Below are 27,130 nucleotides of genomic sequence, written 5' to 3'. Positions count from 1 at the left end.
GTACATTGATGTATTATTGTCTTGTATGTGAAACACCAGGATGAGAGTTTATAGCTGTGTTGGGATTCAAACCCAGACAAGATAGCTTGGAGAGCAGTGTTTGTACCTCTAGGCCATCCTGTCAACCCAAATATGCTTTTTCCATGACTGACAGTTTCTATATTTCTTATTTTAACCTTTAAACAAAGCTGGCAGGATAACTAAGAGGGAGCATACTTGTCTGAGAGCTGGTTAGTCTGGGGTTTTTATTTTTTGTCCCCCAGTCTAACTGTCAACTGTCATTCTGGTGCTTTACAGACATCAATAAAGGGAGATAAAGCTGGCTGTCATCTCTGCAGGCATCTTGGAGTGAAAGTTAAAGTTATCACGGTACCTTTAGAAAACAGTAGGCCATTGCATGCCGGTACCCCAGCCAAATTCAAAATTCAAAATTCCTGAACCAAACTACCACCAGGCAGAGTGATGGCACCCCCCAAGTGTATTCTCAGCCTTGTGACTGCTTTGTTAGCGCTGATCCGCTCTGGATGGAGTGTAGCCACGAAGGAACAGTCACCGTTTACCTCTGTAAAGAAGGCCACAAGTGGTGTGAAATGGAGAATGGCTTCTGGGAACGACAGGGCTGTCAAACCAGGATGACTCACCCGTCAGGTGCAGCAAGTCAGCCGCTTTGACAGATCCTGAACGTGAGTCGAAGAGTTATCGTCTCGTGCCAATGTCTAATTGCCCCCGCTGCGAACGGGCCCCGAAAATAATGACGCGGGACGTTTCCCGTCGTCGCGACGGACAGGGTCGGCCGAGCCGGTTAATGGCCGTTCCGGAATTCGCTGGGTGGATCTGGAATGGCGTCATGAACATCCTCGAATGCCGGTGTGTGCTGTGGCGCTGCATGTGCAGCGACCGACGGATCACGATTCCCAGTCAGATCGGTTAGTTTTAGTCCCGGTCGGAGTCGACATCTGCAAGGAAGACGATTCAATATGGCCGGTGGTGATGATATTCCACCGTCCTTGTCCGAATTCCGAAATGAACGACGTTGGCTTGGCACCTGAACACACCCCCAGAGCTGTCATTGACACAAGTAATACAATTACATCACCACATGTTTATCGCAAGGAATTGTGGTTATGTAATTTCAATATGGCAGACATTATACTTATTACTCTTGACAGAGGGGAGGGTATTCCATTTGGGTCTGTCCATTTGTCTGTCTGTCTGTCTTTGTCTGTTTGTCTGCCCACATATGTGAACTAGAGGTAGGCAATATTACACGCCATCTTTTTTCAACAGAGTACTTCCGTAAAGTCTCTGCAATGTGAATGTGAATACCTTGATAAATTTGTACAAATACAATGCGAGTATGTCGATAAAGTACGTCCTATTACAAAGGGAGCACGTCTATGAAGTACATACTACTGGAATGCAAAGTATGTACCATATTGCACGTTATCATTCCTACGTCATCAATGTATCGTCTCCACATCACAAACACCAACACACAAAAACAAGTTCTAGTGAGGGTTTGGAAATACTGCTTGCTCTTTCTAATTTTATGAGAGATAGAGAGACAGAGACAGAGAGCGATTTTACTGTGTTCGGTGATATTGACTACCTGCAGGATGATCAGAGACAAGGGATGTGATTTTGTGAATGACAAGTCTGAAGACGACAATGGATCACGAGCGGTATTTGACGATGTAGATTGTTTCAGAAGTCAAGGATGAGACAATGTGATAATTTTTGACCAAGTTATAAAAATGATCAACATGACGTGGTACGAGTGACAGGTTATTTATTAGCTGCAAAATGTCGAAAACCCGGTTTCGTTCAACAACTCTCAAAATTTGACCTTTGCATAACCTTTAAAGGTCACAAAATAATGTTGTGGACATTAAAATAAGGAAACAGGATACGTGCTATAGCTTAATGGAGTTACTTCGTCGAAGAAGGTCGAAAACCCAGTTCGATTCCCACAACTTTGAAAATTTGACGTTTGTGAATTTTAAAGGTCAAAGGTCAAGGATTATGATCTTTGGTGCAAAACATCCTCTGGAACATTCCAGGAACAATATAACGTCATATAGGCTAGATGGCATTTCGCACTCCTCAGATTATTCATCCTTTGATGAAATCAGCGTAAAAACAAACTTGAAGGGGGCGCCATGGGTAAGATGTTCGAGATAGAGAAAAATGGTTTCAAGACTTTAGGTGGGGAATGACCTCAAGATTATGCATAAAAAATGTGACCTTGACCTTGGGACGAAAATGAAAAATCGAGCTCCGTGGAGCTATGCAGGTGCCATTGGGCAAAGCAAATACCAAAACCCCTGCCAGATTCGACAAACCCCTCGGAGAAGATGGATTTTTATGTCAAAATTCGCAATTTTCTAAGTTCGTGAACTTGTGACCTTCACCTTGGGACGAAAATGAAAAATCGAGCTCCGTGAAGCTATTCAGGTGCCATTGGGCAAAGCAAATACCGAAACCCTTACCAGATTCGACAAACCCCTCGGAGAAGATGGATTTTTATGTCAAAATCGCAATTTTCTAAGTTCCTGACCTTGTGACCGTGACCTTGGGACGAAAATGAAAAATTGAGCCTTGTGGGGCTATACAGGTGCCATTGGGCTAACCAAATACTGAAACCCCTGCCAGATTCGACAAACCCCTTAGGAGAAGATGCAAATAGAAATTGGCTACCCCTAAATTACACAATTCGCAATTTTCTAAGTTTGTGACCTTGTGGTCTTGACCTTGGGACGAAAATGAAAAATCGAGCTCTTTGGGGCTATGCGGGTGCCATTGGGCTAACCAAATACCGAAACCCTGCCAGATTCGACCATCTCCTCGGAGAAGAAAATTTTTATGTCAAAATTGCAATTTTCTAAGTTCGTGACCTTGTGACCTTGACCTTGGGACGAAAATGAAAAATCGAGCTCCGTGGGGCTATGCAGGTGCCATTGGGCTAACCAAATACCGAAACCCCTGTCATATTCGAAAAAACCCCTCGGAGAAGATGCAAATTGAAATCTGCTACCCCCGAAAAACACGTGTTTTTTGTGGGCGGAGCCACGCCCTTTTTCAGGAAAACACAACTAGATCATGATATAAACCTCCCACCAAAATTTCATCAGGATCGGATCAAAACTCACGGAGCTATGCTCGGGACAGACAGACAGACAGACAGACAGACAGACAGACAGACAGACAACAATAACGAATATAGTGGTCACTTATATTTTTTGTGAAAATATTTTCTCATGAACCAATAATAAGGGTAGAACAAATCTCAAATATATTTTTTGACTAGATCGACGATCCAACAGACAGACAGACAGACAGACAAACACATTGACGGAAATACTGATAATAAGGGTGGAAAAATCTCAAAAAAAATTTTTCGACTACATCGACTACCCAACAAACATATCGACAGAAATACTGATAATAATGGTAGAAAAAAAATCTCAAAAAATCTTTTTTCGACTACCCAACAGACAGACAGACAGACACACAGACATAACGAATATAGTGGTCACTCTGGCTGGCGCTCGTGAACCAATATAAAAACTCGAATGAGGTTGATGGCATGTCATCACAAATTCCCCCGCTTCCCACCGAAGGAAAAGTTTAAAGATGGCAAAAATGTTCCACCAGGAATGACTCAATTAGTCCATTTGCCATTATTATGTGTTCCATTGTCAACCTTGTTGATGTGGAAAGTGTATGGTTTTATGATCGTTTTGGACTAACATGGGTCCATTAATAAAATTCAGGTTGGTTGCCGGGGTGGCTACCTTGGGGAACTCCTGTAATTTTCATAAATTCAAGATGGCCGCTACAGGTCAGACGATGGGGCTAAGTTTTTAATCGGTCAACATATAATCCTGTGTAATACCTCTTTTCCATATGATTTTGACATGAGGAATTCAATTTTGGGGTTATTTTTTACGTTCAGGAATAAATAGAGGTTCACATGAAATGTCCATGACTATTTTCTGCTGAAAATTATGCAACACCAATGCAAAAGTGAAGTCATGAATGGTTCAAAACAGTATGTTGATAATCAGAAAGCATATACATTGTCATGTCATCATATTGGACATCTTACAAACAGAGGACATAGAGCCTAGTGGACAACTTACTTATTGTTCATTCCCATTCATTGTACTCGTCCCCTTCCGTATCCTCGTCTCTTTCCAGTTCTGCTTCGACACTCCCTTCTTCCACTTCACTTTCACTGTCCTCCACAGTCTTGTGTGGGTTGAAGCACTTGTCACTGCAACCACAAGTGCAGTATAGCATGCAGGAGATCTTTGCATGGTGACAACTGCAACTTGCAGTACTGCAGGCCTTCCCCTCTGCTTTGCATCCACACCGCACAACATCCACGAGGTCCAAAGGGGCTGGTGGAGTAGCAGAAGTTGCTGGCAATGGGATTCCATCTCTGATGTCCCATCCATATTTTGTAATGTCAAGTTCAGGTGGGGCCTGCTGATCAGCTGATTTTTGCAAGTACTGTCTGTAGATGTGCACGCAAAATATGTAGGAAGAGATTGATCTCAGTTGGAGGTAATGCCATGAGCTTGAGGGGCTTGCCAGACTTCCTTGTGTACATATAGTATCTCATCTCACTCATCGTGGTACCTTCTGGCTGACCATACAGGGCACAGAAGAATGTCCGCCCTACTTCCATGAGTTGTTCATGGCTTGCGTTCAGCTCGCCAAGTGCGTTTTACAAACCAGGGAAGTTGCCAGCTCTCAGTGTCTTCAGGGCTGACACTTTGCCCTTGCCGTATGGGTATGACATGGTATCTGAGCCAGTGATGTAGTGCATTCCCAAAAGCTGCAGACACTTGGGGCCAAGCTGGTCACAGGTGGTGTTGATATCCCAAATTGCTCAATCCCACCTTTCCATCTGCACTGTGGCCTGGATGTTGCGCTGGTAAACCCAGTAAACCATCAATACAAAAACATCAGTGTCATCAGAGAGTATGATGTCATCAGAGACTTGCATATCACTCTTGCAATACATTCAGCAGCCATGAGCAGGTGTGAGATCATTGTAATGTCTGCTTCATCATGGTTAAACACACCATGGCTACGACTCTCCACAGTAACTCCTTCACCAAAGTTATAGGTACTCAAAACCTTGGACAGCTGCAACTTGTTCTGCTTGTTTTTCAGGATGGCTTCTCGACTAGGCAGGGTGTGTTTATTGTGAGGTCATAGTTGATGGAACCAATGCCAGCACACCTCACTCATTCATGGTCCTTTACAGAAACATCTTAATATTTTCAAAGACCAAAATCTTCTGACCAGCAATGGTAGACAGCCTTGTCTTGATGGACTCAACTAAGACTGACACAGTTCCCCTGAAAGGCCAGACAATATGATAGAGAAGTTGGCTCACATCAACAATGGTAACATCTGGTTGCAGAGGCTGTTGTGCCTGAACACAGAGTTTGTGTGCCAGTGGTGCTTTGTTGCCTTTCCTTAAGCACCCATATTCATCAATCAGTGGGGGGGGGGGGTACTGCGCAGAGCTCAAACTGGAAGATAGGTCCTAGCTCCATTTGTCTTTGCTGTCCAATAGTCAGCAGCCTGAGGAAGATGGTTTCTAGATCAAAGATTGTCTTGTCCCCAATTTTCACTCCTTTCTGTAAGTGCTCCATTGTGTTGATGGGGCATGAGATGGTTGCATGGAATCCACCTGGAAGGGATGCATGGAATTCTGCAACCATTTTATGACCTATATCCACGGAATCCTCAACATTCACTTCAGCTTCTCGGGGAGCAATTCGACTATTGGCAATGTTGTACAGATGTGGTGAGTGATTCTCAAGAGGATGAGACACATTCGACAATTCAAGTAAAATCCGGCACCTATCATCTGCATCAAGTTCTCTCCTCTTCTTCCCCTCCTCCTTGTGACGTGGTCCGATTCTTGTGTCCTTTTCTCTCACTTGGTCTTCATTGTCCTTGTTTGAGGAGTCAGGGTAGATGTGCTCCATTGTATCTGAGATGTAGGCAATGACAGGAAAGGAATCGATCCACTCTGCTACCATCTCTGGAGAAAGAGTCATACTCTTTCTCAATGTCAAATGGACCCTTGAGGCCACCCTTGCCAATTCTAATAGCAGTTTGTTCACTGAACTGATCAGAGCTCACACCATTCCAAATGCCTTCCTGGTGACGACACACAAAAGCACCTGATATGAGCTCTGACTTGGCATCTGGTGGCAGCAGATAGCGCATCTCCAGAAGGTGATGGGTGATGTAACGGCCATAGTGATGGTGACCAGCAACAAAGAAGTAGGGAAGCATGCGTTCAAGTGTTAGCTGTTGCAGCAGGAAGTCTGCCTCCCTCTTACTACGCAGAAGTTGATGAACAAGCAGAGTAGGCTTGATGAAGTTATCAACCCAGTGTTTCCCAGTTGGGTGCTGTCTGCATGTCTAAAGGTAGCTGCACAACTCCTGGAATGTCTTGGGGCCAGTGGTGAGGAAGGAAATGAGAAGGGCAGTCGAAACCATCCGGAAGGCTCTCATTGATCGAACTCAGGACTTGCCACTCATGATTCCTGCCAGGCCCCCGAATGCTGAACTGATGAGAGTCTCAACACCAGACCCACGCATGAGTTTGCCAATGCAACCACAGAAGGACTGCACAGTGTGCATTATCCCAGGCCTCAGAATCACATTTTTAAAGCGATCAACATGATGCCACTTGATTTGGCAAGCCACCATGTAGAGTTGGAGATCCACAGAGATGTGGACATAAGTCATTCCCATATCAGTCAATGACTTCTGAAGATACTCCAGTGAAGTCACTACAGTGTCTGGATGAGAATCTTTGGCATCAATAAGGGGTCCGAACATGTAGATACTTGCTGGCTTTTTTTCTGCATGACTGGTGAATGCTTCTTGGTTGTTGAACCCACCCCATTCCATGGCGTTCACCTGTGTGCTGACTGTGTTTAGCCACTTCATGTCCTTTTCCTGTGCAGCAGCTAAACTAGCTTGCCGGGCACACACTTCTTGGTAGGAGAATCCAGAGGTTGCATCCACAGCCGGGGGAGTTCACTTTGGATGGCCCAGTGTAGTGCTGCAGAGAAAGGCTCCCTGATGAGCTGCTGCTTGTCCTAGACTGGGCAGCTTTCTTAGACAGTCGTGGGATAATAAGGTCGCTCTTCCCTGGGTGAGCATGCCCATACTCAAGAATGCCTGCAGGATGGGGTTGCTGAAATTCATGTGAGAGGACATGAGTAGTGTGCCGACCATTAGGTGTGAACACTTGCATATCAAGATTATCAAACCAGGCAAAAATCACGCCAACAGTTCTACTCAAACCCATGAATTGGTGGAGAAGCTGAGCATTGTCACCGACAAAATGAGCAGCGGATTTCCTGAATCTCAGGACCTCATCATATGACTTTGTGAACCCATGTTCATGAAGGAGCTTTAGAAGATCAGAACTGCCATGGCGGTGCAGTAGTTTGACAGCCAGTCCTAATGTTGTCTGATTTCTCGTACCTGTAACATGACTTTGAATTGACTGGCTCAGGCTTAGAGATTTCTTGGTCATTTCACCACCAGACACTAAGTCTGAAATCAACCTCAGTAAAGTTGGGCTTGTTGCCTTGATTGTGTTGGCTTGTGTAAATTCTGAGAGGTCATAATTGGCACTGTTGTACTTGACTGAGCGTGCCTCCTTCTTGATCTGCCTTACCACAGAATCAATACTCCTCTCATCTGCATCATCCACTTTAACCATTTTCAGATGGTTAGCAATGGACTCACGGAAACCAACAATGGCAGCACATCCATCTACCCGAACTAACATAACGTCCTTACTCATGCGGTCTGTTAGTTTGCTAAACATATCACGTCAAGTGAGTTTGCCACCAAGATCACAGTACAGGGAATGCAGTTCAACGCTATTCCACAACTTTGACCTGTCACAATTCATGCGCTCTATGACGTTCTTTAGGGCACTTTCTTCTGCAACACCAGTTGGCAAATCAGCATATTTAGGGACTGTCATGAAACTGTTATAACAGCGTACATGGTATTTGCACTCAGCCACAGGGAGATCAACCAAATATCCAATATGAAACTTGACCGTTCTGGCTACTTCATCATTACGTTGCTCAGCAGCATTAATGATGGCATCTTTAATAGTTGGGATGGGATGACCTTCCTAGTGAAAACGTTCTTTAGTCATGCACTGACGAACACGATCCCATCTTTCTGGATGTTTGTCATCAACAGGTAAACATTCTTTGCCACAAAAAATGCAGTTACGTTTGTAAACAAACGCACCACTGCCTGTTGCCTGTGTGCGAGATCTTGTTGTCACTGTAACACAATCATCTTCAGCTTTTCTTTTCTGTGATTTACGAAGTCTCTCAATTTTTTGTTTTGATGTGTAAGTACAGTAGCATCCTTTGTGAAATTCTATGCGAACAGTATCACCACCACCATCAACAATGTCCTGTAGTTTTGCACGTAGCTCTTCATCTCCATGGGCTTTGGCACAGGAGATCAATGTCTTGATCCCTTGATCAGCGAATTTCTTCAATTCCCCTCTACCATGACACATGGGAAGAATGCACCTTGAATCAGCCATATCTGTAAAAACAAAACAATAAATTAGTAACTCGCATTAATGTCGTATGTGAGCATCCAGTTGTCAGAATAGTGACCTTGTTGTCATTCAAAATGTATCTCACATGGCAAACAATTGCCAGGAACTCGAACATTGACCTCAAATTTACTTCTAATCGCAAAAATAAGGTTAAATATCGATTCCTCGTGCCAAAATTATATGGAAAAGATGTCTCATGTGTAATATTAAGTTCATTACCTAAAAAGTTGTATTTTCAGCCCGGTCGATGACGGCCATCTTGTATTTGCGCAAAAATAACAGATTTCCCCATGGTTGCCATCCGGGCAACCAAGCTTAATTTTGTCTATGCATGCCTATGAACAAGAAACCACCGTAAAACCGTCCACTTTTGAGGACAACAAGGTTACTTCTCTGGCAAATGGACTAAATATGAAGTTTAGAGTTTAAATTTATTTATTTTTTTGACTCCTGTGACCCCAAGTCCCCACCCTCCTGGGCATAAACCAGGGGTCAAATCCCCCCTCCCCCCAAAATGGTTATACATTTCATGTGTCCCCCAATGTTGAGTGCATATTTTAAGTTTCATGAAAAAAAAGTTTTAAAATGTGCCCATAATTGCATTTTTTGGTATTTGACCTTATGACCCCACTCCAGGGACAGGGCCAAACATTACACTGCTCTTGCATCTTCTTACCATGTGACGATCATACCTATCAAGTTTGATGAATTTCTGCAAAACCATTTAGGAAATAACAGCGTGACAGACACAGACACAGACGGACAGACAGACAGAGCCAATTACAACATCCCCCATTTTTTTTAAAGTGTGGGGATAACAACTAATAACACCATTATCGAAGGTTATCATAGCGTAATGTTAACAGACGTTACAAATTCTTAAGGGATTGAAAAGCTCATAGAACATTACAGTTTTAAGCAGGGATTCAAACCTTTATTACAGTTCTTTCCAATGTAAACGTTGCGTAATGTCATTGAGTCTTAGTATACAGTATTTGATTTGTTAATCCAGTACCACTTCATGAGCAGGTGAATTTTGGACCTTCGGTGATGATATGCTGATGTCAAGATTGGGATTAGGACCAAATTAAGAAAATTGTCTGATCTGACAATTCCTTCAGTCACACTGTTTTGAACACAAGGAAGAACTTTTCCATGGTGTAAATGTCATTATAATCAATGGCCCTGAGAGCACTTTGCAGGCATTTCAGGTGGATGGAGGTGGAGTAATTGATTGCAGAATATGCAGTTGGCAGCGCTTTGAACCTATCATCTCATCGTTGGGACGGATGACGTGCAGGAAGTATTGTGGGATTGCAGCCAATCAGATTTATGTTCTCATACTGATTATTATCAACCCAAATAATAGGATGACAGGATGTTTTATGATGACATTAATTGCAACAGTCATGTGGCATTTACCAGCCTTGATTGCATAATGGTTAGAGTGTCCCCTCTGAGTCTGAGAGGTCAGCAGTTTGAAAACACCGCCGAGTCATACCAAAGATTTTTTTAAATGCAACTTATTACTTCCTTGCTTGGCGTTCAGCATTTAGAAGAAAAGAGCATGGACAAACAGCCATAGCTTGGCAACCGCAGTGCAGGATTTGATGGGCCTAATGGCCTCCTCCTGTGTTGTAGTTCCTTGAAAGAGAACATATTGCCACATCACAGGGTTCATCTGAGCCAGGGGTCTGATAAAGGCCCCGGTGAATGCCGAAACGATGTTTGCAGAATTTAGTGCTCTTTTAATAACCTACAATCCACCAATGATCACTTTAATACAAACTGAAACTGCCGTATGTTGTCATGGTAAGGTAAAAAAAAAAAAACAGGAAGATGTTCCTGAGGAAATAAATAGTTTATTATAAAATGATACCGACACAGGGATGGACAAGTCAACAAAATACTCGGACAGATCTGGTGCACAGACAGACAAATAGTGAAGGAAAGACACTTATTGTTCAAGGGAAATAAAACTATACCATACTAAGGTGCCAGAATCCCGGACTCAAGTGACTCAAGCCGTTACAAAAGGACTTCCGGTGAGGACTTCAGGATTCGGTGAGGACTTCAGGAAGGCATGAGCTGGTCTTTGCAGTACCACGGCCCGAGATCGGGGACATTGTGCAGGCTGTCATGGCATAGGGCGAAGTCCAACTTGGGGCTGAATGATGATGAGGGGCAATGGCGACGAGGTGAGATGGCGGGGAGATGGTGCTCACATCTTCCGGTGTGGTCCGACGAGAGAGACGAGAGAGACGGAGACGAGAGACGGAGACGGAGACGGAGAGATAGAGATACAGTAGAGATTTCTGACACATGCAGGCAAGTCTGTGGCACTTAAGCCCCTGAGAACATCCTCTGGTTCCATCATCTTCCAGTGGGTGGCACTGCCATTTTCTATTCCTCCCCTCAGGGAGGAGCCCCCGTAAAATGTGCCACTCCTCTCCAGGGCTCTGCAGCCGACTATGCCAATATGATCTCCAGTCCGCTGGCCAAAGAACTGCCATTTCTTTACAAGCCCTCGACCTGGCCTTGCCTTTAAAGAAGGTCAGGTCAGGTTGTATTGAACCTTACTCTATAGTCTACACTATTCTAAGGTTACAATCACCGCTTTCTCGGTGCACATATTACACACGACTTACTCCTCCCTGACAGATCCCTAATACAGGAGTAATTATACCCTACTCGGCACATGGTCGATACTATTCTGAGCACAATATAGTCATGGAGTCCAATAACCCCCACCTTCCACATAAAAATATATCAGTATTATTATCACATCATGCCACTTTATGGAACACGATTCAGACATCAGATTTCGCATTTTTGGGTGTTCTATTCGACAATAGCATTTGAACCATGCTGTATGAGAAAACAATACACTCATACCATGGAGTAGACACTCCATGTATCACTAGACAAGTATCACTCACTGGATTTTATTTACAACAGTGTGAAACTGTTTCCACGCCCGCATGTTGCTGCCTTTATGAAGGCCAGAAAAGTATTTTGCCTCTTTCACACTGCAAAGTATTCTATTCCAAGGGGTATATAACTGCTTGGAGGTGTTCTGAGCAGTGAACAAAGCTTATTTATACCTGCTCATGTGGTTATGGGTGACGTGTTGGAGTAGCCACATGTATGTTTGGAATTGTGGTTGTTCTTGTGGTCAGTTTCTTGGAGTAGGTATACCAACTTGTTGTTAGCTATATATTCTGCTTTCGATATTGTGGACACTTCATTTGGTCACACGCAAGCTTCAGTTTTTGCATTTTATCATGACATTGCTTCTACTTACTTGTACTTGACACAAATATTATAACAACAAGGATATAGGGGTTCCGCAGTTTTGCAGACACGCCATTCTGATCACAGTTTTATTTGGCGTGATCAACCAGCCAGCCTGCAACTGTATTGTCTTCCCATCGGATAACAAAGGTCATCGTGGGATCCCAGGTTCAAATCACATGTATTATATTAATTCAACGAAATGTCAACCGATTGATTTGCAATTCGTGTGAAAGAAAGTACACTGATGATGTCTGTAATGTCCTTGTACAGCATGTTGGACAAGCTCATCCATGAGCCTTAGAGACTAATATGTGGCTAAAAATGGCAAATTTTACATTGGGCAAGATAAAGTGAGATTCTAGATTTGAACATGAACCTTCCAATACAACAGGACGTTTAATAAAACATCTTTCACGTTTACAACCGATGTTATAAACTGACACCTTCATTTGAACTCTCCACTTATCAAGCAAGTAATGGACGGTGTTGAGCTGAGCTCTTCGAGCAAAAGTGCAACGACGATGAATAAAGGACTTCAGGAAGTCCTTTATTCAAACTCATAGCCATAGCAGGTCTTTCACATCACTGTGTCACTGTTAACCAACCATCGTACACAGACAAACCGACTTGGTACATTATATGGAGCTCTTTTTCACTGGAGGGAAGGATGCTCTGGATATGTAGGCATCTTTCCAGTACTTTTATGTTGAGCTCATTGTGTGGAGGGAGGATAGTAGGAATGGAATAGTAGTCGTAGTAGTCGTAGAAGTCGTAGTAGTAGTGCTGTCGTAGTATTAGCAGGAAGAGGATGAGGGGAGGAGGAAGAGGAGGAGGAGGTGTAACAGTAGTACGAGGTGTGCGAGGGTGAGAATATCTGACAGTATGAAGAAGAGGATGATGATGTGGTGTAATAGTAGTAGCTGGAGGAGGAGGAGAGGTACGAGGAGGAGGAGGGGGTGTAGGGTGAGTATGAGGGGTAGGAGAAAGAGGAAGAGGAAATTCAAGCGTTGTGTTTAACACGACTGCTGCACGAGCCTGGACTGATAAGATTTTAAAATTACATCTCCACCTGTACTCTGCCCATTCATGAATAAGCCGCCACGCATTCCAGTTTTCACCCAGCGCACGCCACGTCATTGCCGAACATTTACCGTGCTTTTACCATGCTTCTACCGCGCCTTTACTGCGTTTTACCGTGCATTCACTGTGCTTTTGCCGTGCCTTTGCCGTGCATTTACTGGGTGTTTGCTGCGTTTTACTGTGCTTTTAACGTGCCTTGACTGCGTGTTTACTGTGTTTTACCGTGCCTTTACCGTGCCTTGACCAAGCTTTTACCGTGCCTTTACTGCACTTTTACGTTGCCTTTACCACACCTTTACGTGCTTTTACCGTACCTTGACCACGCTTTTACTGTGCTTTTACCATGCCTTTACCACACCTTTACTGTACCTTTACCACGCTTTTACCGTGCCTTTACTGCACTTTTACGTTGCCTTTACCACACCTTTACGTGCTTTTACCGTACCTTGACCACGCTTTTACTGTGCTTTTACCATGCCTTTACCACACCTTTACTGTACCTTTACCACGCTTTTACCGTGCCTTTACTGCACTTTTACCGTGCCTTTACTGCACTTTTACCGTCTTTTTACCGCGCTTTACCGTGCCTTTACCGCACTTTTAACATGCCTTTACTGCACTTTTACTGTGCACTTACCGTGCATTTACCGTGCCTTTACTGCACTTTTAACGTCCCTTTACTGTGCCTTTACTGCACTTTTACCGTGCCTTTACTGCACTTTTAACGTGCATTTACCGTGCCTTCACTGCACTTTTAACATGCATTTACTGTGCCATTATTGCACTTTTACCATGCATTTACTGCACTTTTAACGTCCCTTTACCGCGCTTTTACCGTGCCTTTACTGTGCTTTTACCGTGCCTTAACTGCACTTTTAACGTGCATTTACCGTGCCTTTACTGCACTTTTACCGTGCCTTTACTGCACTTTTACCATGTATTTACTGCACTTTTACCATGTATTTACTGCACTTTTACCATGTATTTACTGCACTTTTACCATGTATTTACTGCACTTTTAACGTCCCTTTACCGTGCCTTTACTGCGCTTTTACCGTGCATTTACTTCGCTTTTAACGTCCCTTTACCGCGCTTTTACCGTGCCTTTACTGTGCATCTACCACGCTGGCGTTGAGCAAATTAGCGGCTCATGCAGCAAGTAAGACAATACACGTTAAAACGCGCTCTTTGGAGCACCAATCATCCTGAAGTTTGGTCGATCCAGTCCTCCAAGATAGGATGTTCGTGGTGGAGTGCAATACAGACGAAGCGGGTGGGGAAACGGACGGCTACGTTTACACAGTAACATCATATCTGCGAAATTGTATTAACATCGGAGGCCGATGCATCATGTCGTGGTCCTGCGAGCCGAGAGCGGAACAAAGGAAACGGCTGGTAAATGGAAATTCGCATTATCACACTTTGCAGCTTAAGCCAAACACGCGAGGCAATTATTTAATAGGTCTGCACTCATGATGGAACTTTCATTCCCCGGCTGGACCTCCAGGCTGCGGCGATATCGTCGCAAGATGTAGGTGCACTCGACCACGCGGTGTTTTGGAAATCTTTCGAACGGCCTGCGAGCCATGCTTGTTACAATCACAAGGATAATTAGACGGGACACGGAGCGCGCCCGACGCGTTCCCGCCAGTTATGTTTTCATCCTTCCCTTTCATTCCGTCGCTAGGAAACGCACTTCCTTCTTGGAAGCCCCTTGCCATTGCAATTCGGAGATAAGCACCGCCTGTCGTGCCAACCGCGCGCTCCGTGCCACACCGCGCAGATGACGCTCGCCGTGCCTCCGTCGGGCTGCCCGTTCCCGGTGCTTTATGCGGCCGGATAACAGCCGTGGGTTGCGTTGTCGACGCGGGAAGTTCCGCCGACAGCAGCAGAAAAAAAAGCACCAGATTAGGCTGAATTATTCGCAGTAATTGTGCTTTGAATCGAGCGTGCTCCGAGCGACGGTGCAAAATATTTATCATGAACTCTGTCTCTGTCTCTCTCTCTCTTTTTCTATACCCCTCTCTACTTGTGTGTCTCTCTGTCTCTGTCTCCCTCTCCCACTCCTCTCTGTCTCTCCCCCTCGTTCCGGCTGCCCGTGTCATGCGCTGCCTTTATATGGTCTCATCTGTTGCATTGCACTGTCTTTCACGTGGTTCATTCGGTGGCGACGAGGCGGGCGCTGTCACGGGTCTGTGCAAGTGCGTCCGACTGCCGTTTCCTGCAGTTCGTGCATTGCAGAAACCGACCTGCGATGTTGCTTTCTGTTCATTAAAGACCTTCACCTTTGGTGCAAGGAAAGCGACAGCAGGCTCAACCACAGCGGGTCACCACTTCCCAATGAACAGAATGCAGCTGCGAACGAGGACTCCGGCAAGCCGCCTTTATAGGAGACTAAAAATAGCGTGTTTCGTGACTCGGACAACGCGGTTGCGTACAGAATACGCGATGACGACGCGGCGCCTGCTCCAATCGGACTGCGGCGTCGTGGGCTCGACAGACGCAAATCGTATTAAACCCCGCCCCCTTTACACTCCGCCCACATCGGTGACGACGAAAGGGGGTGGGGAGATGTTGGCTGAGCGGCCGTGGCGGTGGGAGGAGAAGGTGGTGGGGTGGGGGATGAACGGTCGTTGGAAAAGGCGGAGGGAGGGCATGGAGGGAGTTTTGGTGAAAGATCTGTTAAAGAGCGGTTGTACATTCAAAGCAGCGAAGGCGCAGACGAGCGCGCGCGTACTTCGCGTCCTGTAGATGCCCGCGCGAGCGCGCGTTCCTCGCGGGGCACGTGCCCTTCATTCGGGAGCGCGTCGCGTGGCGAAACGGGCTTCACTGTACCATGCCGACAGCGACACGCAATCCTTAGGCGGACAAGCGGTGCGACTTTAATTCGCGGCTGTTGGGAAGAGTGCGCTTGGCGTCCCGGAGAGGGAGGGAGAGGGAGATAAATAAAATATCCAACACATAGTAGTAGGTGGCAAGATCACGCATCGGCTGCCGCAGGTCGGAGCGCGAGAGACATGGACGTGCTTCCGAGTTTCAGCATCTTCCAAGAATTGCAGATCGTGCACGAGACGGGCTACTTCTCTGCGTTACCGTCTCTGGAGGAAACCTGGCAACAGGTACATATCATACGGCTCTCCTGTCCGAGTACATCTACCCGCACGTGCACGAATAAGAACATTAGTACGTGTGTGTGTGTGTGTGTGTGTGTGTGTGTGTGTGTGTGTGTGTGTGTGTGTGTGTGTGTGTGTGTGTGTGTGTGTGTGTGTGTGTGTGTGTGTGTGTTTGAGAAGGGTTTGTTGACACGCGGGTTGTAAATGCCTCCGGTAATGCTGGCAGCACAGGCGATGCCAGGCGAATAAGAATGCCTCGTACTTTGCGATAACGTCGTTGGTATTATTATATACGATTAAAATGTAAAGCCTTTCGAGCATAGCCCGCCGGGACAGTGCATCGAACGACCCCTTACCTCCCCTCCCCCTCCCCACTCCCCAATCTAGTTAACTTAATCGCGTTTGATTTTTCTCTGCTTGGCGAGCTCTGGTTCTCTGCCAACAAACTACAATAGCACCGTGTTAATCTCCATTTGTGATCTTTGCACCAAAAATAATTCATAAAAACAATAAAAAGCAAGATTCTAACCTGTGAACACCATGTGTACCTGCTGGGTGTGTTCACCTTCGTGTGGGTACCTGCTAGGTGTGTTCACCTTCGTACATGCTTTACTCCCAGCTCCGGTACAAAATGTTTCGATAAATTGTGGCATTCGCTCCAGGGGGCTGGCAGGATGGCCGAGAGGTATGTACACATGCATCTTGGCAGTCTCGCCTGGGTTTGATTCCCGACCCAGCTACAAACTGTCACCCCGGTGTTTCACAAGCAGGGGGTGATTCATCGATGTGTGTGCCATCCATCGGACGGACGCTAAACGAACGACCCCGTCTGCCGGAACTGGTCGGTGGACTTTCAAGATCCCGTGGTGTCCTTCGTGAAGAGTAGGTGAGTTAATCGCCAGTACGATGGCCAAATTCCAATTTCCTGCCCGAATCAGTCGAACGTCAGGCCTGGCCAGCCGGTTCGTGAAAAATTGGGCTCAGCTTCCCCCTGGCCGGCCGACCCCACAAGAAAGGTGGGGTAATAGTGGCCATTAAAGGAGAATAAAGAAGTTGCATTAGCTCCAGAGGATGTGAAATTTTCCATTCTTTGATGAAACATCCGTTTCTCCATCTCACTTCTGCTTTTAATGGCTTTCCTGCTCACAAGCCACCGCTCCTTTCTCGTGTCCCATAGTTCAGCCTGAAAAAGCATGCACAGGACAGACAGCATGTTATGGCTTTTTAATGTTGCAAGAGTTACAATATGGCGTGATATGATTGAAGATGGGGCTGCCCCTGCAGAGATCATCGTTATTGGCATGGAAATGGAAAGTGGGTGGAAGGTGGAATTGTACTCAAAGTAGGCTGCCATAAATTTTGAAAATGGTGTCTTAACCACAAAACCATAACTGTCTGTCGGGTATAATAGGTGAGTGAATCCGGCGCCGAATGCTGCGGGCGTCTCAGCATTTGCGCCATTATCTCTCCGACAGATAACATTCCAAAGAGCTGAAGTCTATGCACATTAATCTTACCAAGGTGTATGGCTGCTTTACTTCACTTGCTTTTACACCAACGTCAAGGAAGAAGAAGAAGGAAGGTTAAAAAGAAGAAGAAAACCCCACGAGAAGTGTTTAAAATTTGGTATCTCCCCTTCGGGAATGCGGCTGACCCTTGCTTGGCCTGATATTTAAACTGTCTCCACGTGCCCCGGGGGGGGGTTGGGGGAGTAGGGGAGACCTTGAAAAGGCACACACAGCAAATTCTTACATCACCACTGAGGCTTCTGTTTGCACCCATCTCACCCTCTTACTTGCTCTCTCCTGCGCCCCGTCTTTCCCACCGACGACATTCATTTCTTGTCTCGCGCCATCCGTGTCCGCTTGTTTATTTATTTTCCGGATGCCCTTCTTTCCACCAAGTGTGTCGTGCGTCCTGTTGCCCCTGATGCGAACAAACACTTTGGCGAATAAAAGGTACACGCAGGTTATAGTTACCTCATCGCGAGCAAAGAGAAGCGCATGACATCATGTGAGAACCAATTATTAGTGTCATGTCTTCATTCGGCAAAGGATGCCGTCGGTGCTTGTGCAGAGAACCATGCCGGTTCGTGAAATCCGAAAGCTTTCGAAACGTTCTTCCAAGAAAATACAGTAACAGGCCGTGTGGGCAGTGTGACTGCGACCACACACTCTGCTGACTCACGCAATGCATTGTTGCCGTAAAGTGCACTGTACCATAAATTACGAAAATCTCCCAGGGAGAATAACAAAATTAAGGGTAAACTCATTTGCTTGCCCTGCCTGTACATTTGCCCTCAAAATCGAGTGATAGATCGTGGATTGCTCAAATGGCATTGGATGGCTCTGCCCAGATTGCAGTTGCACTACCCGTCATATTCTGTTCAAACCTGATAGGTCACCAATTTCAAAATTCCACCAATGGCAGCGCCTGTTTTGTAATCTGATCCGTTGGAGCTTTGACAAGGTGCTTTTTTGGCCCGGACTTCAAGCTCTTCGGTTGCTGTCACTTCCTCATTGTGGACTTCATACGCAGCTTTCTGATTACGGAATAATAAACGAGGACGAATTTTCAATCCTTTTACCGTGTGCCCAATTTTTTTGACGCTGAGTTTCCAGTCCACCCTGTATACTTGTGGTCGAATGTACGAGTGTGGACATAGTATATATATATATATATATATATATATATATATATATATATATATATATATATATATATATATATATATATATATATATATAAATAAAACACGTGTTCCTTGCACAGGAAATTGTGGTTGTTTTTTTAATCAGAGTTGACGTGAAGGGAAAAACAGGAGAAGCAATAAAACCGTACAACAATAAAACCGTACAACAACAACCGTACAACATACAATTACTCATATTGAACTTTTCCACTTTTTGCTGCGATTTTAAGATTTCTTGGAATGCAACTATTGCCTTATACGAGGAGGGCTGATCGGCGAAGTGGTTGTGTGAGATAAAAGGCAAAACAGCTGACGTCTATCAAAAGGAATCATGCGCTTCATTTTTAACTCTGCATCTTGTACATGATGTTTTTATCATATACACTTTAAAATTTTATTGCTATTCTTGTTTTATTATTATTTAAAACGCATTAATTACCCATATTTCATTTTCAACTTGCTATGCAAGGCTGCTGATGCTTGTTCATTATTTTAAATTGTCTTTTGCTTTCGCATTTCATGATTTGCCACATCCTTTTTATTTGGTGAAATGACCTGTTCTCTTGTGTTTGAAGGCTCTGGTCTAGTGTTAATAAATCTTGCATGATTGTCCTTGGACAATGGCACCGTGTGCTATCAGACACACCGACTTCCTGTGCGGTCTTAAAGTTTTTGCACATCGGCTTGTTTCCGTGTTTAAAAACTCATACGTTCTGCCTGCTGGTGGTCCACACTACATCACCAGATCAAATTCCATTGGCATCTCTGGCTATCGGTGTGCTTAGAAAGCAAATTTCATTGCCGTTTATCTTCATTTTGTGCTTGCCTGATTGTCTCGTGCAGATTTGCCTTGAGATGGAACGCTACTTGCAAACAGAGCCCAATGATGCAGCCGTGCCTGCCAGCCGACAGTTGGACGAGAGTCCTTGGCAGTGTTTTCTGACGTCTTATACTGAGCCGTGCATGGAGGCAACCCTTCCGGTCACTGTCGGAGACCCGTTGGCTGCAACACCATCATCTCCCCTCGAACCAGGTGCTGAAGTTTTTGCGGAAGATGGCTGTGACGTAGATTTCTCTGGGGATGGCTTCTCAACAGCTGAATCGAGTCCCGTGGGCAGTGATGCACAGTGTGATGGACCAGGGTCGTTCGGTTCCGAGAGAGTCCCAGGACACGATGTGCATTCTGGCATGCTATCACCAGGGAGGGTCGGGAAAATGGAACAACTGAGTGAAGCCACTGGCCTCACACCTCCGTCCTCTCCTGAGCCATCGCTGCCTGAAGTTGAAGGGGCGATAGCAGTGGCTGCTTTGATGGCCGGAGACACTGCAGAAATCGTGGAGACTCGCTATGGTGAAATTGACCTGACAAGATCCATGCTTCAGGGACATGCTTTGGTCAAGTCTCAAGTCAAATTGGGTCAAGGCAGCCCAGAAGCATCCCCCGAGGGCAAGAAACGTATTCATCGCTGCCCCTTTACAGGCTGCCGCAAAGTATACACAAAGAGTTCCCATCTAAAAGCCCATCAAAGGACACATACTGGTAAGAATTGTAGTCCAGTTTTGGGCTGTCAAGCTATCGAGTCGTGTAGATTTCACATCCTACTCTGCTGCAAATCAAAGCTTAGAAGCACTAAGTTGAGACCAGGACTCTACAGGTTCGAAAAGATCTAACCACAGAAGACTGTTTATAAGCTTAAATGATCTTCAGAAAGTTGCTCCTGTTAGCTTTCATTTCTTGCAATGCTTTTGTCATGTTTGTTTTGATTAATGTATTGCTGTAATGGTCGCTCGCTCAGCTCCAAAGGAAATACCTAGTCCAGGTGACACCTTTTGCTTCAAGTTGGAACCACTTCATTTTAGATCTGTAACCAATGCAGTGCATTTGTATCAAAGGCAAATTGTAAACATAGTTAATATTTGTCAGCAAATGTTCTTGATAAATAATTCCAATGTTTGTTTTTTAGCCATATTGCCTATTGGAATGCAGATTGCCTTGTTTGTAAGAGTGCTTTCCTTATTGGCTAAGCAACCTGCTATTTATGCAGTGTTCAATTGCCAATTTATGTCACCTCTCACTTTCTTCTCCACCGGCAATTCCATCTCTGCATAGGCGAGAAACCGTACAAATGTTCGTGGGATGGTTGTGAGTGGCGGTTTGCACGAAGTGACGAACTAACACGACACTATCGGAAACACACTGGTGCCAAGCCATTCAAGTGCGCCCACTGTGACAGGTACAATGCTGTAATGCTAGGAGTTGAGCTGAGCGAAAACCTGGTATCAGTTTTTGAATCTGCTTGTGTAAGAAATTGTGCGAAAAATAAATAAAAGCAAAATGAGAGGGTGCAACGTGCCCGTAATTGAGCTCAAATCTTTTGTGTTTTTGAAGCACGTCGTGCAACATATCGCGGATGTTTTCTTAGGTCTACTTGTTGTTGCAAAGGAATTCCAAAGCCACTGTGTGTTTGAGCTCAGGAATGTGTCACTGAGGGATACAAAGAAGTGGAAAGTCCTGTAAAATGAAGGAAAAAAAAATACAAACATGGTTCGGCATTTGCTCATGGATAATTCTTTCTTTCAGGGTATAAAGGATGAAGTTGTTGTCAGCAGTCAAGAATGCAATGCAAAAACAGAATGGAAGCTTCACAAAAATTTATTCCATCAAAAGCTCTTTGTTGTTCACCCACAATGCTCTTTTATATTCCTGCATTTCTCCCTGCAGGTCATTCTCAAGATCGGACCATCTTGCCCTGCACATGAAACGGCACGCCTGAGACACTTTGACATTGCCAAAAATTTGCGTCCTTCTGATCACAATTTGAATTTGGCAACGAGCAGATTGCTTCAATGTGTTCTCGTGCACTTTTTTGTTGGGCATTTCGACAGCGGCGCGGCTTACTGGGGGTCTCCTCCATAATGGCACTTTGCGGCGAGAAGGAAATATCCATCACATGGGGACACAGACAACAACCGGAATGGATGAGACGCAGGTCCCCCACCATCAATCAAGCACCATGGCTCGTCTTGTGGGAGCATTGCCTTAGCTGCCGAACCGACACCACTGACAGCTTTCAAACCTTCTGTGCATGGCATTAAGCCAAGTTGCTGTCTTTTTAGCTGTCTGAACACAATGGGCTTCATTTGGACTTGACACTGACTCCTGATATGTACAGTTTGGATGATGCACTCTTTGTGAAAGACAAACCTGGAAATCCAGGCATTCACATCCATCGAAGCATTTTCTTTTCTTTTCTTTTCTGTCTTTTTTTTTGTCATGGCGCCATGATGTTGGCCATAAACACCCCATAAATCAAAACTGGCTTGAGAGCTAAAAGCCATAGAATGTCACATTCATGCACTCATTTGTTTAACCAAAACATTAATTTGCGTTTAATGCCCCTATAACGTGCTGCAGTAATCTTTATTATTAGGATTGCTTGTAAGTTTTATTTAAAAAAAAAAATTCTTCATTTCATGGGAAATGGTTCACTTCTGCTGCTAGTCTCTAGCACATTTCAAAGCGATTTAAATGGAAACACTTCGTTTTGCCAATAAATGAGTCCTCAATATGCAAGAGTAATGTTAACCCGAAAACATTTGGAATTAAAATAGTTTCATTAATCCTTCCTCCAGCTGTTCAAAATCATCTGTCTGAAACCTAACTTTAGTTGTAAAAAAAAAAAAAATTCCCCCCATCTCTGAAATCAATTTGACGGTTTCATTTTGTGTCCTCCAATGACAACCGGAGCAATTAATTATCAGGGAAAAGAAATGACATTTGTGTTCATCCTTATTGCCACAACCGATGCATAATAAGGGAAACGGCTCATTTTCCAACATCCTTTTCTTACAGCTTCATGATGAGAAGGTCGAAGCAATGATCATTATCACTTGTAGTGTATCGAGACAAGTGCCTTCCAAATGTACAGGCACCGGTTCCTTGACAGGCTTTTTGCATTGCCATTGAGAAATCTACGTTTTCAATTCCATGCGATGCTTAACTCTATGTTGATATTGTCGTCCTTTTGAACAAAAAAAGTCATAAGTACCAAAGTAATGTGATATGCTCCTCATAACATATCAATTGCCTTACAGGATGACAGCCAAGAGACACAGCTCAATTTGTTTGAAAAACAGCCCCGCAAGAAATCCCTAACTACTCAATTGTGAAATTCAAAGTACAACGTTCGAGTAATATTTGATCTTCGAGCTAATTTTGTTTTTGGCTTCACAAAAAGATGAGATATTTCTCAAAAATTGTTTGAAATTACACTACCCCCCCCCCCTTTTCCCCAAGATAACTTATTGTTTCATTCTGGAGTGCTGTATTATGTTTCCAAGAAGTTTATTATCTGTGGGCCCTCAAGGGAGATTTCATTTGGGTTAAGAAGAATTTCTGCAAGGAAATGTCCTTTGGAAATGAAAACATGTCGTCAAAAAGCTCATTGCAAAATCGTGATGTTTTGATGTTTTAGGATAGAGATTTTAGAGGGGGGGGGGAGAGGAACGGATAAAAAATACTGTAAATAGTTGGGGGAAAGTTTTATTTTTGTTAAAGTTTTGTTTATTATGTAAATTAATTTAATTCGATGTCAATTTTATTTCTCAGAATTGGTTTTTAATTGTATGTTTTTGAAAAGAAAGCAAAAATCAATTTGGCAAAGTCAAGTGTTGTTCCTGTATTCTTCAGTGGAATGTCAGTTAATATGGTGGGGTTTTATGATTTTGGCTGCAGGTATAGAACAGACCAAATAGTTCCATAACAAAATAATTAATTAAATGCATCGTTTACACCAAAGAAAACCTGCAGTCATGTCATTCCTTATTATCCTTGGAGTGTTTACTTTCATTTTACCCTGTACATTTGTGTAAATTTTTGAATTTTTATGCCTTGTCTGTTCTGTAAATGTTTGAATGTAAATGATGTATATTTGTGCTGTATGAATGAATTGACAGATGTACTGAATGTAAAGCATTTTATAGCCATGAACAGTAAACGTACATGCTAAACATCATGTCAAAGCATCATTATAGATAACACTTCAGTTTATGTATTACATACTCGTTTAACGATCAACATAACTGCAGCATATTTTTCCTCTCCAAAGTATAATTACTAAACAACACGCAAACACAGTGGAATTAATATGTTGTGGGAACAACTGAAAAAGGTCAAAATCTGCATACAACGTCTTATTATGCCCAAGGATAATTGGCAAAGGGTTACTGATTGATCACTTGCTTAAAGCCATTGACTTAAGCATAATGTGACTTGCATTTGAGCACGGGCCTGCAAAAGGCCAAATTGTCCATTCCAGGCAAGCCATTTGGCTCGGGATTTTGCAAGGAGTGCGCTGCTCGTCAAGTACGGACCGTGCACGCCACTGCGTGAAGGACATTGTTAAATGCATGGCAGTAAGTTATACTGCACTGATTGGGGAGAATGCTAAACGCCAAATGATTAGTTGGTGTCAGGAGTGGGGTGCGGCTGTGGAGGCTGAATAAGGGCAATTTGGCTAGTAAATAAGGATGGGACAATTCCGAACGTTATTTGTGTATTGACAAGCGTACTCTCAGCAGCATCGGGTCTATTCTACTTTAAATTCCCTCCCCTTGCAGCTAATAAGCCTTAGCTCGTTGCCTGCAGCTCTGCTTCACGGTTTTATTGCTTCTCCTGTTTTTTTCCCTTCAAGTCAACACTAAGGCTATTTAGAGGACTTTTATAGGAATACAAAAGTCAGCAAAGTAAAACTATTTTTTTGTGAGAAATACAGGAAACAATTATGTTATTGTCTTATTCAAACTGTGATTAAAATGGGTTGGATTGGTGAAAGGGATCTGCATTTAACAAAAAAAAAATGAATCACCTGCAAGCTTCACCATTAGGAGAAATTTACATATCAGCTGTGCAAAATGTGGTAAAACATTTAGCCTTTCTCGATTCCCTCATTTTCCTCTCAAATAATTTGCTTCCTTTCCTTCCCTTATGTCTTCTCAATCTTCATCTTCTTTGCTTCCCCTCCCTCTAACTGTTCTCCCCTCTCTTTGTCCTCCTTCCATATTTTTCTCTATTTGTTTTTTTAGAAATAACCCTGCTCTCTCCCATTTAAGTGTTGAATATGTATATCAATCCTTAGTGTTACATTCAGGCAGCCAGGAGTTGCTTGCATTCCAATTCTTCATTCACCACCCCCCCCCCCTTGCCCACAGATATTCTCAGTGGCAAATGATTCAGTGGCCCCAACCAAATTGAATACACACGATAAAGGTCAAACCTTGGCTTGACCTGAATAAACCGGCATAAATATTTTGGCTGGGCCAATTGAGAGGTTTACCCAACCATACCAGTTTGAGGTCATTTGCTGACAATGGATGACCATGTGTACTATCAATCAGAGTGGCATTCAGTGAGTGCTGATCAGTAACTCTGTCATAACAGAAATTTGTGAAATTAAATGAGGTATTGCTAATTTAAGGTTCAAAGAGTATTTATAAAAATTGTCACAATGAAAAAAAATGCCAGTAAGTAATACTGTCATCAAGAAAAACATGAAAAGAAATTTACTTTTTATACCAGGCAATGGACTAATTGATCATCTTTGATACATTAATCCCAAAAGAGTAGTTGTGGTTGTAGGGTGGGGTGAGGGGAGGTGGAAGATATGTGGGGAGGGTGAGTGAGTCAAAACCCATCTTTATACGACTCCTTAACACTCGCTTCCTCTCAACTTCTAATGATATTGACCTCATGATAGCAGTATACTCCAGCTGTTACTTTCTCTTGCTGTAGTTTTGAAATTTGTGCTACTTGCACCATGATATGAAAACCAAAATATTTGCTCATGTTGCAAGCAGATGCTCATGAGGACAAGCTCGAATTTGAAACCCGAGAACTAGGCACGTGACCCACATCAAATATCAGGGAAAAGGTGTTCATTTTACTTTGCAAAACAAAAAAACATGATGTAAAGGCACGTCACGGTCTTGAAAACAATGGCTGGTTGACCAATGAGAGTGCCACTCCAGGTAAATGTCTGAATATGGGTTTAAAAAAAGGACACCTTGATGAAAGAACAATATGATTAAAAAGCACCTTCTAAAGTGTGGTTATGTGGGTCTTTCATCAAGGTGTTTTTAAGAGGAATGGTCATGTTGATCTTTCATTGATGTGTTTTTCATGAGAGCTATCAAACAATATCAGTTTGTCACACCACACTATTGAACATGTAACTTTAAACATCTTACTTTTGTGGTTTCTGAGCTTCCTCAGGACAAAATATCCAATTCGATTTCATTCAAAATGAACAGGTATAATGCACAGATCAGTAAAGTTATCAGATGAGTTACAAATTAGATGAAAAGTTATAGTTACCTGCTTACATCTGCTACTGAAGGTGGAGTGAAGTTGTTTTCACCCCTGTTTGTCTCTTTATTTGTGAGCAGAATATCTCAAAAAGTTGTGGATGGATTCGGATGAAACTTGGTGGACAGGTTGGGTGTGTGAAAAGGACGAACTGTTTAGATTTTGGTGAAGATCCGGACACTATAATTTTTTAAGTGATTCTTAAACATTGAGAGAAAGGGCCAAAAATGATATACCGTACAGGGTGTTCGAAAAAAAAAAGATGGAGGGGGGGTAGAGAGAGGAGGAAGGGGTAGAGAGGAGGGAAGGGGTAGAGAGAGGAGGGAAGGGGTAGAGAGAGGAGGGAATGGGGCAGAGAGAGGACGGAGGAAACTCGCTCCTGTGGCAGTTAAAGAAATTAAATGAATTTGTTCAAACAATGACTTTATCCACAAAAGAGTTGCTGTTTAATATATAACAACCCTTGAGACATTGAAAAGTTTGATTGCCTGAGAAATAAACATTACAGATAAGCCACCACATTGCCTGCTTGTCTGTGTATGCTCACATGGTACATCGGCTCGTGGTCCTTGTAAACATTATAACTTTATTTTAAAGCATCCGTTTTTCACCAAATTTGTTTTCAGCACCTGTTGAGTACCTCGTGAAACCCCCGAAAATGTAAACAAAAGTTGAATAGCTCCTGCGAGCAAGCAGCCCCCTGCATAAACCTAATGCACAGCCAGGCAGTGGGCACATATAATGTAGGATTTCTTTAAAGCCGATATTGACCCACGCCCGTAGCATTTGGATAAATTAGATGAATTTGATTGAATAATGACCGTTCACCAAAGAGTTGATGTAAAACGTAGAACAACCCGAGAGACATCGAAAAGTTTAATCACCCGTGAAATAAAAATTATAAATAAACCGCCACCCTGCCTGCAGGTCTGTACACTTGC

The 27,130-nt window shown here is 43.7% G+C and overlaps 2 protein-coding genes across 11 annotated transcripts in view; one reads left to right on the top strand and one right to left on the bottom strand.

Moving 5' to 3' along the window:
- LOC147021831 (uncharacterized) overlaps positions 1-1,073 on the bottom strand; it is a 329,285-nt gene extending 328,212 nt beyond the window's left edge. For 9 of the 10 annotated variants that reach the window (XR_015060952.1, XR_015060955.1, XR_015060953.1 and 6 more), the window contains exon 1: positions 642-1,073. The gene's annotated coding sequence lies outside the window, so the exon portion shown is untranslated. Of the gene's footprint in view, positions 1-560 lie in introns of all 10 variants that reach the window. The other variant, XM_085892216.1, reaches the window with a different exon arrangement.
- Positions 1,074-15,675: 14,602 nt separating this feature from the next.
- On the top strand, positions 15,676-23,841 carry LOC147021830 (Krueppel-like factor 7). The gene is made up of 4 exons (XM_085892212.1): positions 15,676-16,140; positions 19,670-20,366; positions 20,937-21,060; positions 21,549-23,841. Exons 1-4 carry the CDS (start codon positions 16,039-16,041, stop codon positions 21,598-21,600), a joined length of 975 nt encoding a protein of 324 aa, XP_085748338.1. The 5' UTR covers positions 15,676-16,038; the 3' UTR covers positions 21,601-23,841.
- Positions 23,842-27,130: the final 3,289 nt, after the last annotated feature.

Source organism: Eptatretus burgeri, chromosome 8 (genome assembly GCF_056783735.1).
Source record: "Eptatretus burgeri isolate ZD-2024b chromosome 8, Ebu_testis_v1, whole genome shotgun sequence".
NCBI lineage: Eukaryota > Metazoa > Chordata > Myxini > Myxiniformes > Myxinidae > Eptatretus > Eptatretus burgeri.
Note: the sequence above shows the minus strand (reverse complement) of the source record. Positions and strands in the feature narration are given on the sequence as shown.

Coding starts and splice junctions, on each gene's coding strand:
- LOC147021830 (XM_085892212.1), top strand. CDS start 16,039: ATGGACGTGCTTCCGAGTTTCAGCATCTTCCAAGAATTGCAGATCGTG. Junction 16,141..19,669: donor TGGAGGAAACCTGGCAACAG/GTACATATCATA, acceptor TGTCTCGTGCAG/ATTTGCCTTGAGATGGAACG. Junction 21,061..21,548: donor AAGTGCGCCCACTGTGACAG/GTACAATGCTGT, acceptor TTCTCCCTGCAG/GTCATTCTCAAGATCGGACC.